Source organism: Myotis nattereri (genome assembly GCF_964212035.1).
Source record: "Myotis nattereri genome assembly, chromosome: 2".
NCBI lineage: Eukaryota > Metazoa > Chordata > Mammalia > Chiroptera > Vespertilionidae > Myotis > Myotis nattereri.
The window spans coordinates 10,850,900-10,869,733 of record NC_138076.1 but is presented as its reverse complement, the minus strand read 5'-3'; the positions used below and the strand labels follow the sequence as shown (position 1 = coordinate 10,869,733).

General features: G+C 41.4%; 1 protein-coding gene across 1 annotated transcript; it reads right to left on the bottom strand.

Moving 5' to 3' along the window:
• Positions 1-5,720: 5,720 nt before the first annotated feature.
• On the bottom strand, positions 5,721-6,635 carry ZFP42 (ZFP42 zinc finger protein; the record flags this gene model as incomplete). The annotated part of the gene is made up of 1 exon (XM_081084372.1): positions 5,721-6,635. The coding sequence occupies one exon, from the start codon at positions 6,633-6,635 to the stop codon at positions 5,721-5,723; it is 915 nt and encodes a 304-aa protein (XP_080940498.1).
• Between the last annotated feature and the right edge of the window lie 12,199 nt (positions 6,636-18,834).

Below are 18,834 nucleotides of genomic sequence, written 5' to 3'. Positions count from 1 at the left end.
CCTGTCTAGTGCTGACCCTCCCTATGCTCATTTTTTTTGTATTGGATTATTTGTCTTTTGATTCTTTTGTGTCAGTGATATTAAGTTTGGTGCATTGGTCACTTTTTTACTTTCACTACTACTATGACTAATCAAGCATTTATTCAAACACCCAATAATCATTTATTATGTTCTGTGCCTGTACTGGAAATATAAACTCCAATAAGACTTTATTTATGTATTTGTTTGCTTATTTATTTAAATTCTTTTGTTGAATTTATTGGAACTGCATTGGTTAATAAAATTATATATTTCAGGTGTACAATTCTATAGTACATCATCCATATATTGTATTATGTGTTCAACACCCAAAGTCAAGTTTTCTTCTGTCACCATTTAACCCTTTAGCCTCTACACCCCCTCCCCGCTTTCCCTCTGGTAATCACCATACTATTGTGTCTATGAGTGTTTTTGTTTTTTGCTTAATCCGTTCACCTTTTTTCACCCCAAACTCCCCTCCCTTCTAAGAGCTGTCAGTCTGTTTTCTGTACCTATGAGTCTGTTTCTATTTTGTTTGTTAGCTTATTTTGCTCATTAGATTCCACAAATAAGTGAGAGCATGTGATACTTGTCTTTCTCTGACTGGCTTATTTTGCTTATCATAGTACTCTCCAGATCCCTCCATGCTGTCTCAAAGGTAAAAGATCAATCTTTTTTTTTTTTATAGCTGCATAGCATTCCACTGTATAAATGCACAGCTTTTTTATCCATTCATCTATTGATGGGCACTTGGGCTGCTTCCAAATCCTGGCTGTTGTAAATAATGCTGCAATGATCATAGGAGTGCTTATATTCTTTTGAATCAGTGTTTTGGGTTTCTTTAGATATATTCCCAGAAGTGGAAAGACTTTATTTTAATAAGGCAGATCATCTCAACAGCTGCTGTTTTCCTACTCCCCAACCCATCCCTTATTCTGATTCCCCAATGATTTTTCTAAAAAAGTGAATCTAATCATGTCACTCCCTTAATCCGCTCAATGCTTCCATGATTGGCTACAAGGCAACATTCTAACACTTTAAAAGGCTTTACAAAGCCTTTAGAATTTGTCCCTCACCCTCCTCTAGAAGGTTCTCTCTCTTGTGTCCATCCATACCTAAAGACTAAGTTTCAGGAAATAAGTGGGTCCTCAGCCAGAAATCTAAACCAGGTTTTTGGTGAAAATGAAAGAAATCCCAGGAGCTTTTCCTCTTAACTCTGGATCCTGAAAGTGATCTCTGAAACCTGTGACCTGAGAAAACAAGCTGTAGTGTGTTATCCTCTTGGCTTTAATGGGCTCTTTAAATGTTCCAGCCTCACCTCATTTTTACTGCTAAGCAATAAAGGAAGAGCTATGTGCTCGTGTGCGGGTCGATGTTAAAGTGGAGCATGACCCTTTAAGGACAGTGGTGGCAGCAGCCGTAATTAATGGCATTCCTCCCCAGGTGACCTGCTCAGGATGACAGAACCAGCTAGGCCCAGCGATATTGTTTCTCCCAGGTGGAGATGCTTCCTGCACCAGTCTTTACAGAGACTGTTTTCATTTCATTAAAGGCAGCTGCAGTTTCCTTAGCCCACAGGTAGACCAGTCTCATCTGGTCTAGAAAGATGAACTCACTACCTCACTGTGATGACTTTTATTTTTGTTTATAATATATTTTTATTGATTTCTGAGAGGAAGGGAGAGGGATAAATAGAAACATCAATGAGAGAATCATTGATCAGCTGCCTCTCGCACACGCCCTACTGGGGATTGAGCCTGCAACCTAGGCATGTGTCCTTGACTGGAATCAAACCCAGGACCCTTCAGTCCACAGGCCAATTCTATACCCACTGAGCCAGACCAGCTAGGGCTGCAGCCATCATTAATCTGCTATAAGTGTAACATCTATTAGGCAAATGTACCTGGTAAAAAGCAAGATTTCACTTATCCATCCCCACACAAATATTAGTACTACGCCAAGTCCTTAGCAATTTACAACAATTGGTTGCCTTAAAGATGAGGTACTATTACTCATATTGTGTATAACTATAACAATGTTTTGTATATTTAATGGTTGATAATCAAAGTTCTCTAGTTTTATTACTTCTTTGATTTGTACATGTGCATTTTATCACCAACATTTTGAGTTACAGGAAGCATGTACTATGCTTTTTATGACGCACATCGGAGATCTTAAGAGTATTAAAAACTTTATTAATGCCCAGGGTATCATTCAGCCTACCTAATACCTTTGATTTACTAAAGTCACAAAAGTTATGTTGGCCTGGTGTGTGGATATAACTTTAGCCACATGGTGAAGCATGCCTTTGTACAGGTGTTTTCATATGTCTGGTCCACTGACATCTCAGAAATTCAACCCTGAGGTCAGAGAGAAGAAGCAGAAGACCTAATAAAAACCACATGTTAATCGTTAATGTTCATTTACCAAATCCTACTTAAACTCTTGTACTCTCAAAGCTAATTTCAGCCAATTGCCTTTTAATTATAGTCTCTTGCTCAGAGTTGCAAATATAATGGCTTTTTAATGTAACTTGCACTGTTCTGTGTCCAATGTAGGATGTAATCATGCAATTTATTCAGTCAGAGTTAGTGCATTAGGTAATTAAAACATAAGCACATACAAATTTCTATGCATGCATATTCGGTAGGAAAGTAATATATGATAAACATGCTTCAGATAGAATTCTTTGGGGATAGAAATTCTATGTCTACCAATATGCTATACCATTGTATATTATACAGTGAAATGCAAAAATCAAGTATAACTCCTTGGGAGACACGTGCACATATCACACTGAATAAAAGAAACTAGTGTAAAGTAAGAATGTAAGTGGTTTGACACATTTTTTACTATCTTATCAGTCTTGGTTCATATACTTAATCAATGCAGGATAGTTGTCCATTATCTAAAATGTTAGGATGTGAGCAGACCCTCAGCCTTCTATCTCAGAAATGTAGAAATGACCAAAAGGGTAATGAAATTTAAGATAATTTTCACTAATAAAAATAAACAATGTAACTATTTTTAAAATTTTTTTTAAGAGAGGTGATTGCTTTTGAGTAAGAATTGACATATGCATGGGTAATAGTTCTGTTTTTTTGTTTAGTGAGCATGTATTACTTTAGTCAATTTATCCACCTTTATTTCTTAGTAACCAGATTTTATGTAAAAAAAAAACCACAAAACACATGCTTCTTTTATTAGCTGTTTTTAAATTATAATTTTGATAACTATGTTTTAAAAATTATATTAAGCTATTTTCCCTATTTATACCATAATGTATTAATTGCCATCTATGCCCTATGTGTTTGTGGTACTGAGAAAGCAATGAGCATTACTCTATTGTTATTGTCCTATTTGTCTTAATTTTTTTTTTCAGTTTACTTCCTGTATTAGTTTGTATTGGTTTCAGGTGTATAGCATAGTGATTCGACAATTATATACTTTAAAAAGTGTTCCCCCTGATATTTTCAGTACCCACCTGGTCCCATTCACGGTTATCACAGTATTATTGACTATATTCCCTATGTTGTACCTTACATCCCCATGACTATTCTGTAACTACTAATCTGTTACCTTCTGACAATTAATGTTTGGGCCATAAAAAAAGGCGGGGGGGGGGGGGGGGGGGGAGGAGGATATTTGCGATGAATTCAAATACCAGCATGAAAACAAAAATACTTGTTCGTTCATTAGGATTTGTAAAATGCCAGTATCTGACACATGTAGAAATCTAGAAGGAATGATTTCCTTTTTCAGTTTTCTCTGGATATGTGCTCACACATTTTGTGCTCATTCTTCTTACTTAAAATACAAATGTAGATAGTATATGTACATTTCTTTTGCAAAACATTAAGACTTCAGCTGACATATTCTAATCCTCTTTCCCCGCCCTCCACCCCCCACCCCCATTAAGCTTACATTCTGAACAGTTTTAGGGTTCCTCTTTGGAAAAGAAAAACAAGCAAAAGAACATCTAGGAGGCTAATTCAGAGCTTGACTAAGCCTTGGAATCCAAACACAAGCTCTTTCTCAGATTGATGTTCCTTATGCGTTTAAGCATCAGGGTTGTAAATACTTCGCTTTTGTCCCCTCCAGTTCCAGAAAAAGTGCTCTATAGAAATAGACCAGCCGTCACACAGAGGAAGCCGACCTTGATCCTTCTTGTGCCCTGAGTCCCAGGTCTTAAGTTTGCAGCCTAAACCCTGCCATTGATTTTATCTAGTCTCAGCTGCTCTCTATCTAATCCTTCCCTTTGCTTGGTCTTCTGAGGTGCTATGTCCTAATTCAACTCTGAAGTAAAAACCTATAGAGTAAAGCAAATACTGCTGTCAAAGCAAAAACCAGACAAATATATATGCTCCATCATCTCGGTCAAATTCCCATCCTAAATTCTATACTTGGGTGTTTCATTCCGAGGAAATTCCAAATGTATGAATAGATTATTTATCCAATGTGCCTTTCAGTTTGAGATTCAGGACGCATATTCCTATAAGAAAGCCATACAATGTGTTTATATTGTGGCATTTCTAAAATCAAGATTAACCTTAAAGTTTGTTTGGTGTGCTGGTTCCCCCCCACCCTCTCCTGAAAGCTGTTACATTCATGGTATATATATCACCATTATCTCCAACGATGTCTTAAATCTGAAAATCAAAGACATATGGATATTCTAACTATATATGATTATCTATACTATTGACTCTGGGGAAAAATGCATTCCAAGTTTAATGGCTGCATATTTTCTGTTCATTATAAGGTGATTCCAATGAGGGATTCAGTTTGTAAGCACAAAAATAAGTTAATCTTTATATTACAGCTATAGTTTTATTTTTACCAGCTATTCCTGAATGATCAATTTTCCCCTTTAATAAGATTAGTTAACCACTTTCTCTAAATTTTCATTCCAAAGCATGTAAGTACCCCATATTCTGACCCATCTATTAAAAACAACTTTCTCTTCCTGGTCAGGTAGCTCAATTGGTTAGAGCATCACCCTGATACACCAAGGTTGAAGGTCTGATCCCTGCTAAGGGCAAGAATCAACCAATCCTATATAATAAAGGCTTAGGTGGCATCATGCCCTTGAATGACGTCATCATAAGATGGCCGCATGCACAGCAGAGGTGGGGCCTGGTGGCCGCTTTGCACAGTGAGGCCTGGAGATCCCGCATACCACGGCTCTGTGCGTTGCAGAAGAGAAGGGTCACGGCAGGGGAGGGCAGTTGTGGGCAATCAGGCTGGTAGGCAAAAGCAGTTAGGGGCAATCAGGCAGGCAGGCAGGCAAGTGGTTAGGAGCCAGAGGCCAGATTGTGAGAGGGATCCCAGATTGGAGAGGGTACAGGCCAGACTGAGGGGCCCCCTTCTCCCCCACGAATTTTGTGCATTGGCCTCTAGTGTGAAAATAAGCCCCTTATTCAACAATTTAACTCATAACATTAAGAATTACTCTTTTGAAGTAAATTTATTACTGACCTTCCTGTTGGAAGCACATTCTGTACACAATGTTCTTAGAATGATTTCACAATGAATAGGAGCATCTTAGTAACATTTAAAAATATGCCTCACAGGGTTGCAACATTGATTCAAATATTCTTTCCTGAAAATAATCAATGAGGCATATTTGTCCCCAATCACCCTTTTGTTAAAATGCTTCCCTTCTTTACATCTTTAAAGATTTTTTCCCCATCTTCTTCTTCTTATTTTTTATTTGCATGAGTTAAGATGTGAGCTTTCAGGTTATTTGACTGGACAAAGCTCCTGTGACAGCCTTCATAGGAACACACAAAAGCCCGCTCCCCAGTGTGGATGCGCACATGTGTACGCAAGTTGAAGTCCAGGGAAAAGCGTTTTCCGCACCCTTTAAAGGTGCACAGAAAAGGCCTCTCTCCAGTGTGAGCCATAAAATGTCTTTTCAGTTTGCAGCTCTCAGGAAACGCTTTCCCACACTCCGCACACACGTGGTTGCGGGGGCCATGAACGAGTTGGAGATGCTTTCTCAGGGCACGTCTTGTCTTCAGCTCTTTTGTGCATCCACTCTGAGGACAAACAAATTTTCCTGGAGCACCACATTCTCCATTTTCTCTTGGCTTATTTCCAGCAAATTCTGCAGGCCGGGTGGGATCTAGCAGGCTAGCGTTGGGTGTTTCTCCAGGAGGAGGCTTCTTGCCTGTCATGTGCCCAGAATGCTCAACAAGTGATTTCTCTCCCACATTCTGTGGAGGACATTCTTGTTTTGCCTCCTTTTCCATGTATTGCAAGGAACATTCAGAAAGTGAGTTTGCATCGACAAAAGCCTGTTGAGAAAACTCTTGCTCTGGTCCTCCTCCCAGGCAGCTGAAGGACTTAAGAAATATGTTCTCTTCCCGGTTAGGTTCGGAAAACTCACCTCGTATTATGCACTCTATGTAACAGTCAGAGAAGGGGTCCTCTTCACCAACCTCATAGCTGATCTCGTGGCCCCCGACTTCATCCCACAAGGCCCTCATCACGGTGAGGGGCTCCTGCTGGGCTGGCTCTGGTGTGGCTGGATTTGGCTTATTCCCACCGAGGGCCCTTCTGCCCTGGCCTTTCCATCCACGTGTCTTTGCCCTTGTATTCGGTTGCTGCTCCATGTCGGCCTGTGGTTCCTCCTCAAAGATTTGCACCAGGATATATCAGCCACTTCCAGGTAGCAGTGATCTGGGTAAGTCTTCAGCAGGTATCTGCTTTGAAGTAATAACGATGAGGTAAAACATTAGAGCCATTGTCAGAAAATGACCTAAAAAATTAGCCTAGAACTTTCTTCACTAATGGAATGACTACATTTAACCCCGTCTTCCTTGACAAACTCCACCAGAGAGTAAGACAATGAGCTCTGATGTAAGATACGGGTCATAGCCCGATCTTACCTGGACACCCCCACTGGGGGCCCCTTTGTTTATTGGGCACTCACTCTATGCTACTAGCCCAGGTCTAAGCTGCTCATGGGTGGAAACACATCTGTAAGTAACACATGAACACACTCATAGAGGACACTTTCTCATAAGCATATGAAATAAGTCTGTATGACATCTGTTATAAGATAAAGTGCTATAGGATAATACAAGGGGCGGGTTAGAAAACAGGAGTTTGCAATTTTGAACAGGGTGTTCAAGGTAGTGGCAGTTGACTAAAAACTTGAAAAAGGTAAGAGAGCAAGGCATGCCTATTTTCTTATGTAACACTGTTAGGAAATTCAAACTAAATAATGCATATGAAGTGTTTAGCACAGTTCATGGCACAGAGCAAATGCTGAATGCTTCTGTGAGCCAGTGTTATTTGATCGGCTCTGTATTCACCCTGTAAGTATAGGTGGAACCCTGCTATGTGCCACATGCTATTCTAGACCAAGAGCAGCGAATGTCTTCTGTAAAGAGCCAGATTTAAGCTTCGCAGGCCCTATGATCTCTGTGGCAACTATTCAGCTCTGCCATTGTAGTAGGAGCAGCCATAGATAATACACAGAGGATGAGCTTGACTGTGTCCCATAGTTTTCTGTCACTCTCTGAAACATGTAAAAGAGTTATGGAATGAATTTATTATATCCTTTCTAAGAGCCCTTTGCTTAATGTTACAATTGTGTGCCTTATAAAAGATCTCTTACTTTTATTGTCCTAACATCCCGCTGTAGGAACAAAAATGAAATGCTTTTAAAAGGAGGGCATATATGAAAGTACCGGAGTGAAAATGAACTGCTTGAGATTATTCTTTTGAGATGGTATTTTGATTCTTTTAAATTTTTTTTAAAAAAATTCAGTAATGGCTGACATACAATATTATATTAGTTTCAGGTGTAAAACGAAGTGACTACCTTTGCATAACTTGCAAAGTAGTCGCCCCAACCAATAAGTCTCATCCCGTCGGACATTGAGGCGGTATTTTAAAATATAGATATTTCAAATTATTTTCAAGCTGTTAATATATAATTTATTTTATATGTAATATTATACACATAAGATGTAATGTTTACATACATATTTTACATATACATATAAAATGTATAAAGTTACAAGTGTTTTTATTTATTTAGTCTGTCATTTAGAAAAGTAAAATAAACCAGGGAGACTGCGTCCAGGAGTATTTATCAAAGGAAACCTTGTTCTTGTAGATAAAAATAATTTTGTATTAACGAATACAGCACCTCTGGAGTGAAATCACTGGGAACGGGTCTAAGTCTGAGTAGGACAGAGCACAAAATCCCCCTCCCCCAACTCGTCTATTTAAAATAACTGTCATTTGATTTGATTTCAGTTTTGCTCTTCATATTATCTCTTGCCATCTCCAGCTCTATTTCATTTTCAGTAACAATTAACTTTGCCTCCAATGAAGTGCCATGCTCTTCCCACTCCATAAAAACGCTACCTACCCTTACTCCCCCACGTCCCCCCTACTTCCCTATCCGTACTCATGAACATACACACTTATTTCCAGTCCATACTTTAGATCCCTGCTTAAACATCACTTCCTCAGGCAAGTTTCCCTTGATTTTTAGGCTCAATTTGGTCCACAAGCTAAATGTTTCCCTATATCTTACACGGATTAGAGTCCCAGGTACTGACTAATTAAGGTCTGTCTTACCTACCAGACTGTCAGAATATGAGAGCAAGATCCTCTTCTGCCCTATTCACAGGTCCCAACACTTAGTACAGTTGTCTAATGAAATGAATTTATGGATATGCATCAGTCATCATATTGGTGATATCTGATATAGCAATTCTAGAACATTAATTTATTAGAAAATTATTTGGGACTTTAGACACACAATGTAGAAGTTTCAAAATGTTGGCTAAAAATGACGCTGAGGCATTATCTATCTACAAAGACATCACCTCTGAGAGTGGGGTTGAAAGAGGTATTTTCCTGATGAATGTACCAGGGTCCAAGGATAGCCCTTACCTTTCTAAGCTAGATCTTTATTGATCATATTTCTGAGCCTTATGCCATTGCTCACAATAGCAAGCTTGTGAGGATGATGTACAAAACTGAAATGGTAATTTATAATGGGAACATTCCTGTTTACATGATAAGTACATTCTCCGATGGTGTTAATAACTACAAAGGAAATGTACTAGGTAGACATGGTATGGAGAAAAAAACCTGGATGTTCAGAAAGGAGGGGGAAGGGGGCCTGGTGAAAAGGTGAAGGGATTAACCAAAAATCCCCAAAGGAGCTCTCAGACAGACAATAGTATGGTGATTACCTGAGGAAAGGGGGGTGGAGGGAGTAGGAAGGGGTAAAGGGGGATACATGGTGATGGAGGGAGACCTGCCTTGGGGAGGTGAACATACACTATGCAGATGATGTATTGTAGAACTGTACCCTGAGACCTATATAATTTTATTAGCCAATGCCACCCCAGTAAATTCAATTAAACAACAAACAACAACACCACCGCCTAGATGTTAATGGCATGCGATTAACCTACTTTTATATTTCTCAAACTGGAGGAGAAATACTAAAGTGGTGCATCCTGGACCTATTCAGTCACTTGAAGATATTTAGTTCCACACATCGTTCTGTGTGCCTACCCCAGACCAGTGAAAAGGACATGAAGTCCCAGGTTCGCGGGGGTGGGGAGGGGGGTGGGGGTGGGGCGTGCGGGCGGGATGGAGAAAGTGCGTGCGGAGCCATCTTTCAAAAGTCTGGAAAGGCCGCCATGGAGGGGGCATTAGACTGACCCCTGAAAAAGAGGAGTATCAGGTGGGGGAGGCATGTTCTTTCCAGGCTGCAGCTTGGAGTGCGAAGGGATGGGCAGGCTGGAGGACAAAGGAAGCCATGCTTATTCCAAAATATGGCGGCGAGGGCGGAAGTGGCCCGAGAGAGGGTAAGGAGGAGCCATTTGCATTGCTTTCCCAAACCGGTGGGAACCATTACCGGCTCCCTTACAAGCAAAAGAGAAAAGAAAAACTAGCACTCTCTGGCTTAGGTTAAAAGATGAAAAGATCAGGGCTGATGTGTGGAGAATGGGTTGAGGGAGGGAAGAATGAAAGCAAAAAAAAATAAAAAATCACACAGGCTGGCTCTTCTCCTGGGAGCACAGCAGCACCTTACTCTCCCCACCCCCCACCCCCCTCTTCCCTCTCAGACCTACATCTCCTAAACTCTAAGGATCCCCGGAGACTTGAAATGGGAGCACTGGGGCAGCGTCTGGGGCTGATCCCCCGAGCCTGTCCCCAAGGCCTTTTCTCTGGCTTCCCAGTGAGCGCATAGCAGCCCGTCTGGGCTCATTTCTTTCTTCTAACTTTCCTAGAGCAAAGCAGCCCCGCCTCTAGCGTCTTCTCTCCTAAGACCTTCCTGTTTCACTGTCCCCAGCGTGTGGTCCAGGTTTGTTTTGTTTTGCTGGAGTAATTGAGTGGATGATCGTACCATTTGCAGACATAAATGAAAAGGGGGAGAAAGGGAAGACAGGCCTCGTCTCTTGATGATAAATAATGTAAACATTTTAATATAAAACAGACCCAGCCAAATGTTGTAACGCAATATACTTATATGATTTTTTGGAAACAAAAAAAATGCAACTTCAAGGAAATTGCAATCCGGCATCTGCTTTCTTGAAAGAGTATTTACTTTCCACCCTTATCTGTTTTAAAAGTCGGACCTTAGTGGCCCAAGACAGCCTAGGTCAGCGCAGTCTACACACTAGAAGTTTGCTGGCCAAGATCACCCCCACCTGCTTCTAGCTTGCTGTATACGTCCCATCTGTGGTTGTCAAAACTTTATAATAGGGATCCACGGTTAAAAACACATTCTAACTGGTAAACTCAACACACACATTCTCCTGCATTTCTGAACCAAGTTAAGTTCCATGAAACAAGACTTACCCCTTGATATCGTGTCACTCTACTTCCTACTCCATTTCCTTTCAGAGCAAAGACAAGGAAGAGGGTCCTTGTCCTCCCAAGGGCATTTAAAACCTCCCCTGCTTTACATTCGGCCAGTTAGACCCACCCTCCTTTTGATGGACATATTCTAATCAGGCTGCACCTTCATTTCAACTCAACACAGATTGGATTTTCAAGGAAAGGCTCTACCAATCTCTGCAAGGAAAGTTGCCTTGGGAGTGGTGCTGGGTGTGGCCCTGCTCGGGTCTCTGGTTGGGGTTTGGCGTCCTGGCCCTTGCCTGCTGCATGGTCACCTTCTCCTAAGGCAACGGTTCTCAACCTGTGGGTCGCCACCCCTTTGGGGGTCGAACGACCCTTTCACAGGGGTCGCCATCGGAAAACACATATAAAATTACATATTGTTTTTGTGATTCATCACTATGCTTTAATTATGTTCAATTTATAACAATGAAAATACATCTTGCATATCAGATATTTACATTACGATTCATAACAGTAGCAAAATTACAGTTATGAAGTAGCAACGAAAATAATTTTATGGTTGGGGGTCACCACAACATGAGGAACTGTATTAAAGGGTCGCGGCATTAGGAAGGTTGAGAACCACTATCCTAAGGGGTGGCAACCAGAGGTGACACCCAGGCAAGTGCTGCGGCTGCGTCATGTGGACAAACCTCTGAATCCCAGTTGCCTAGCTTCAGCACATACCAGGCACTCAGTAGATGTCTATTGCAAGAATGAACGTGGGCATCATCAAATTGAAGTAGTTACCTATCAGCCAAATGAAAATCACCACCCCTTCTCCTGCTCTCTCTCTTACCCTCCCCCAATCCCCATTCCCAGCCCCACCCTACGCCCAGTTGCAGAAAAACGATTGTTGCCTTTTCTTGTTCAGGCATTAACCTGACTGCTCAGATCCCTCAAAGGAACACAGCCTACTTTGAAAGCAGTGGTCAATCCACACTCACCATTGGCCATGGTCTAGTGAAGTCTCATAGTTGGCAAAGCATTAAAAACAAACCAATGTTTAAAAACCTCTTACATTTTGACTGGACCCTTGCCTGCAATTCACATATATATCTGGAAGCAGTGCTCTCCACTCTTGTGTGTGTGTGTGTCTGTTTTAGAATAAATGCCAGTTGTGAGATTGGACATTTAAAAAAAAAATTAAAAGACAATTTCCAATGGAGAAAATATTTAACCTATTTTTGAAATGTATTGTTCCCTGTCCTGTAGGCATACCAGGTCCTGATCCATTTGAAATTGAAGTCAGATCAAGCTTCCTTAGCTCCTTGCAGTGGTTCTCAACCTTCTGGCCCTTTAAATACAGTTCCTCATGTTGTGACCCAACAATAAAATTATTTTCGTTGCTACTTCATATCTGTAATGTTGCTACTGTTATGAATCATAATGTAAATATCTGATGTGCAGGATGGTCATAGGCGACCCCTGTGAAAGGGTCGTTCGACCGCCAAAGGGGTCGCGACCCACAGGTTGAGAACCGCTGCCTTAGAGCATACTATTTGTAGGTGAGTTTCTGGAAGCAGAAATGACAAGAAGTAACTTCTCTCCTACTCCCTGTGGAGGCGCATTGCTGTGGTGTCTAAAAACTACCGCACAGGCAGGCTCTCAGAGCAGCTCGGCACCACCCATCTGTGTGTCTCTGATGGCGACTTTGATGTTTTGGGTTTCAGTGAGCCAAAGAATCCTGAGTAGAACATTCTTTTCAAGGCTTTAAATGGCAATGCCATTAGTCATTGGAAGTCCCTTTCCTCAAGGCAGGTGTCTCTCTCTTTTGGTCTCTCTCTCTCTCTCTCTCTCTGACATATATATGTCATCATATTTATATATGACTTATGTGTTACATATATTTATGTATTTTCTATGTATAGAGAGAAGGGAGAAACATCATAAAGCCAAAGCTCATTCCTTTCATTTAATCCTTTCACATAACTCACCAGACCACACCCACTTGTTATCACTCATTTATCCTTTGAGATAACGCATACAATCACCTAGATAATGAATAATCCCGATCCCCATTGCTGACTCGAGCAGGTTTGTGTCAGTGTGACTGGGAACTGGAGACCACATCTTTGGAAGATGTAAATTTGCATTTCACTTTCCAGCTCCCACAGGAATTATTCTGTTCCCACTTCGGTTTAGTTTTCCTTTCCACGGCCCAAAAGGAAGGAACTCATCTGTTGTTATATGAACCCAGCTCAAGGGAAATTGAATTTCTCCAAAACAAGTTAGGGAACCAATTAAACAGTGAAATAGAAGCATGCTGCCTGTTGAAATTGACACAAAGAGTAATTTTTTTGGGGGGTTGCTGGAATTTTAGTCATAGTAATTATTTTATCAATAACAACATAGCCAGTTTTTAAGAATGGTATTTTGATCATTTATTTCAGTGTTACAAACCAACATTTTCCTTTCAAAGCTTACAATGCGAAAGCTATAACTACGCTTTAATTCACTCTATTTAGACTCTTTCTCCCAGATAGGCCTTGTTCCAGGCCCTGGGGTTCTGTAACCCAGGCCTCCTGGAGTTCTAGGCTGAGGTTGCCAGGCTGGAACTAGCATGAGTCCAGAAACTCGCTGGTATCCCACAGCAAAATTTAAGGGGAACCAAAAATTCAGATGAACAAATATTTAATCTAATTAAGATTAGCAATATTGTATGCATATTATAAATAAAATTAGAGCCACAATTCATGATAAACAAATTATCAAAAATGTAAATACAGATAACCAAATCATCATGCTTTCTAAATGTCCAAATGCAGCTATTAGTAGGACAATGAAGGGTGGGTGTTGGGTGTTCTGAAGGCTCTCACGGAATCCAGAAGTTCAGGGAAGATTTCTCTAGAGCTGCTGTGATCTGAAGGCAGGGTCAGCTTGGAGGGCACACCAATGCCCCTGACCTTTCGGGGAGCAGTGACAGAAGGAGGGGTTGCAGGAGGGGATGTGCAGTGCCAGACCTCAGGACTTGTAGGTTGTGGTAAGAGTTAGACCTTCATCTGAAGAGCAGTGGTAATGGAATATTACAGGAAAGCATGCTTTATTTATAAATGCTTATTAACCTTAAACTTCTAAACCATGGTTTCATTGAGCTTTAGTCCATCTTTTTATTTGATTCAACTAATGTTAATTGACTGCTTTGCATGCATTGACTCATTTTTTTGGTATGTGTTTGCTTTTACTCTTTTTCTTTTTCTTTATTCTCTTTGATGTGTATGCTAATGATTGCCCACACAGACAAAAAGTAAGCATTGCCTTTATTAGTGCATTGACTCATTTTATCTTGTAATCAAATTTATAAAATGATTCTTACTACTATTGTTATTTTATTTGTATTTTTAAATGATAACTTGGAGACACAAAGAAAGCTTACACGCTAGTAAGGTGCTAAACTTAGAACTCAAGTGTGCTTCACAGTTTACATTATATTACGGTATTTTACCAACTCCATATTTTCCATAAAATGTCTCTTGAATTATTATTTTCTGTAATTTATAATGCCTTTCCACATACTTATTTGATCTTGATAGCACCCTTATGAATTGTTATTACCCATTTTATGGGTACGGAAATGGAAAATCAGTGTGACAAATGCCAATTCAAAGCCATACAGGTACTAGCTTATGGGCCCAGGAACAAATTTCAGTTGCCCACTTAGAAGCGTGGTCGGCGAGCAGCAGAGGGCAGAGCAGAAGAGAAGCAGGTTTTCTGTGGGGCACTCGTCCTGTTGCTTCACTTCAGCCGGGGCTCTGGGCTTGGATGAATACAGATGTAACATCAACTGTCAACTGTCATTGAAAAACAAAACTAAAAAGACTAATGGCAGAGGTTTCTGGGTGTATCTTCACTCTTTTCTATGGAGGGAGCCAAGAAACCACTGCCATGATAGGATTCTGAAAGTGTTTCTTGTGGCCTGATCCAGGAGTTCTCTGGGCCTGGGATGAGTCTCAGATGTGCCTGGCTGGGTAAGGGTGGTGGGTAGCCTCCAGGATGGGACGTCTCCTTTCCCCAGCCCCTAGGGTTTCACCAGAAAGGTCAGTCATAAAGTTCAAGAGAGAAAAGTATTTCAAGAATTGTTATAGGAATATAACAATTCTCAAACCGCAAGAGAAAGTAGTTTTATCTCTGGTACCTGCTGGGACCGTGCTCCTTTTTTTTTTTTTTTTTTTTCCTGCTAAAAGCTTTATTGTTTCATTTGGTCCAATGCATGGGAGAGGGCTCCAGGGTGGTTAAAAGAATGGCTAGTAGTTTGGGGGAGAGGCTCAGGCAGAAGCCAGACACCAGGGGATGCAGAGGGGCCCCTCCAAGGCCTCTGGCTCCAAAGGCTCCTAGTGGTGCTTGAGGTGAGCCTTTGGGAGAGACTCGCCCAGCCCAGCCCGGGCCGGCAGCCTGCGGAGGTGAGTCGGGTGTCGCCCATCTTCCTGATGAGTTTCACCTGCTCACCCAGAAGTGGCTCTGCAGGAAGTCACAGAGACCAGGTCTGTGCGGGTAGACCCAGGGCCTGCAGCTCCCAAAGGGCCTGGGTCGGGCTCCTCTCCAAGGCCAGGGCGGCCTCCATGGCGCCTGAGTTTCGCCCACTCGTCCTGGGGGGCTTCAGCGCGTCCTGGAAGGGGAGGCGGCCGCCGCGCTGGTTTTGCAGCTGTAAGAGCCGCTCAGCGCCCTCAGCTTCTCCGCCATCTCCAGGAAGAAGCGGCCCGGCCTCGAGAGCCGCATCCTCGCGGTGGACATGGAAGCCCAGAGAAGGTGGGTGTGGAGCCCGCAGGGGCAGGTTGGCCAGGCGGGGGGCCGCAGCCTCCACCCGGGTGGAAGAGTGGATGCATTTGGGAGCTCACGGTTGTTGGGCGATAAGGAGTTAAGGTGGAAAACACCCGGTGTGTTGGCTGGTCCCGGGGTGGTTGTGAAGGTGGTGGCTGGATGGGACGCAGGAGCGAGGCCGGAGGCTGGAGGAAGGGCGGCCCGGGGCCTGTTCCGTCCAAACGCTGTTGAAGCAGGAGACAGAGCCGGGATGAGACCACACTCTTGGATTCCCGTTTCTGAACTCTGTCCCTATGTGTAGTGCCTCCCCACTCCTCACTCCCCTCCACCCCCACACCTCCCACTTCTGCCATTTTCATACCGGCATCATATTCTTGTCCCTCTGAGTCCAGAGGATTCCATCTCTTTAATGCCCCTAAATATTCTTGTCCTTTTGGCCTCTGTCCCTTGCACGTGTTTCCTCTGCGTGGAATCGTTTTCACGGTTCCATTTCAGGATATCGGTTTGCTTTTTGGTTGATTTTTTCCCCTTTGTTTCCTTCTTCCTTCCTTTCTTTCTTTTTTGTTTATTTGTTTTTGATGCCTTTCTCCTTACAGTATGTTCAGAGAGAAAGTAAATTGTTTATTTAACATACTTTCAATGTTGCCACTCTAATTATTTCTAATGACATTGAATGACTTATACTTTCTCAAACAAAGGGGTACTTGGGAATTTATGTCAGGTAACAGAAAGATTCTCACCAGGGGTAATATCGCCCCCTAGAGGGCATTAAGTGTTTTTGTGCAGATGTTTTTGGTCTCCCAGTGTACTCAGGCTTGATAATTTACATATGGAAAAGCATGTTATTTTATTATGAATTATTTTTCTTTTATTTCTTTGTATTATGGTGAGGGTATCATATGGACTTAAAAAATATGTGTAGGTAGGTTAAAGTAATTATTCCTTTGTTTTTAATGGTAGCGAGGGTGTTAAAAATGTCTTCTAAAAGGGGTCATTGGTTTGATAGGATTGAGAACAACTTCCCTAGTCAATTTATTTTCTTATGATCATTTACTTATTTATTTACTTATTTATATAATAGACTTTATTTTTTAGAGCAGTTTTAGGCCTACAGCAAAAGTGAGTGAAGGTACAGGGATTTCATTTCCCATGTGCCCTTTGCCCCTACTCATGCATAGCTTCCCCACCATCAACATCCCCTACCAGAGTGCTACATTTGTTACATTCAATGAACCTACATCCACACATTATCACTCAAGGTCCATAGTTTACCTTAGGGCTCACTCTTGGTGTTGTACATTCTGTGGGTTTGGACAAATGTAAAATGGCATATATCCACTGTTAGAGTATCAAATAATGTAGTTTTTTGCCTTAAAAATCCTCTCTACTTTGCCTATTCACCCCCTCCCCCAGCTCATGATTCCTTCACATTGTCCTCTTTCCTCAAGCCCATCTTTTCCCTAGTCCTATCAGCTGACTATCTTATTCCGATGAGAAATAGAAACAACTAGAGGGGAACCTCTGTGCACTCCACCACACATTCACCTGCATCTGTACCCAGGCACTCGGCATTCCTTCTTGGTCATATAGCTGAACTGTCTTTCCCTTCATTCACTCATTGGCTCCATTTTCTCCTGACTATTCAAGGACTTTGTTCAAATAATTACCCCCTCTATCCTCCATCTTCAGTTTATCTCTCTCACATCTGGATAATTCCATGGGCATTCAAGCACACTTACTGTGATAATGAGAATCCTAAAAATAGTTCCCTTGACCCCATATCCTCCCAGATACTTTGCTCTTCCACCCCATTTCATTGCTCCCTTTTATAGAAAACTTCTGAAAGGTCCTCTTCTTTTGCTATGATCCATCAATAACATCAGTATCATCTAGGATCTTGGTAGAAATACAAACTCTCAGGTCCCACTCTGAATCTATTGAATCAGAAATTATATTTTGCCTGGCCAGTGTGGCTCAGTGGTTGAGCATAGTGGTTGAACTATGAACCAGGAGGTCACAATTCGATTCCTGGTCAGGGCACATGCCCAGATTTCAGGCTTGATCTCCAGTGTGGAGTGTGCAGGAAGCAGCCAATCAATGATTCTCTCTCATTGATGTTTCTCTCTTTCTCTCCCTCTCCCTTCCTCTTTGAAATCAATAAAAATATATTTAAAAAAAAGAAAGAAATTTTAACAGGGTCTCCAAGGGTTCATAAGTCATAAAAGTTTGAGAAGCACTGATCTGTGGTGCTGATTTTCAATTCTTCTCTTTACATTTTCTTTGAATCCAGGTCAATAAATCATTCCTTTCTACTCTCCACTGAAACAGCTCTTTTTGGGGTCACTAATGACCTCCAAAATGCTAAATCCAAAGGTCCATTTTCACTGCTCATCTTACTGGATCCATGCAGCATTTGACATGGTTGAAATCTTCATTTATTGTGTTTCCCATCTTCAAGGCCATTAACATCATTGTGCAGGCGGTCAGTCCCTGGCCTTTTTTTCTTCCCTCCACTTGAACAGATCTCACCCAGTTCACTGGCCTTTAATGCTCCTCATTGTTGTGGGGCCACCTATTCATATTTCAAGGCTGAGGTCAAATACTAACTTTTCACAGGAACATGTACAGATTCTCCAGCAGAAATTAATCACCCTTTCTTCAAAGTGATAATTCCCATCACTTTGTATTTCTCGTTTCTCACTTTTTCTATTTTACTTTATAGTTTTTTTTCCTGTAAACTCCTTGATTACAGGATGTGTGTCCTATGCATCTCTATATACCTACATTTTATTTCTTTATTTAAAAAAAAACAATTTTTTTTTCTCATGTAACAGCTGCTCAATACATGTTTCTCCCCCCAGGAATGTCTAATGGGCTTAAATGTCCTATGTATAGCTTGTTCGTGGATCATGGAATTCTGTACCTACATACATTCCACCTTTTATTTTCAAGTCAATCCTCTGCAGGTAGTCTTACATCAGTCTTGTAAAAAGCTAAAAAAATGTAGGCAAAGAAGACGTAACTGAGCACCAAGTGGATTTGCAAATTGGCTTTTCAGTCACACTCAGCGAAACCCATGGAATATTGCATGTACAACTACTACTTGGATGGACACGGTCTACAGAATAAATTATGGAAATTAGACCATTAAAATGCTCTTCTTTAAGATCT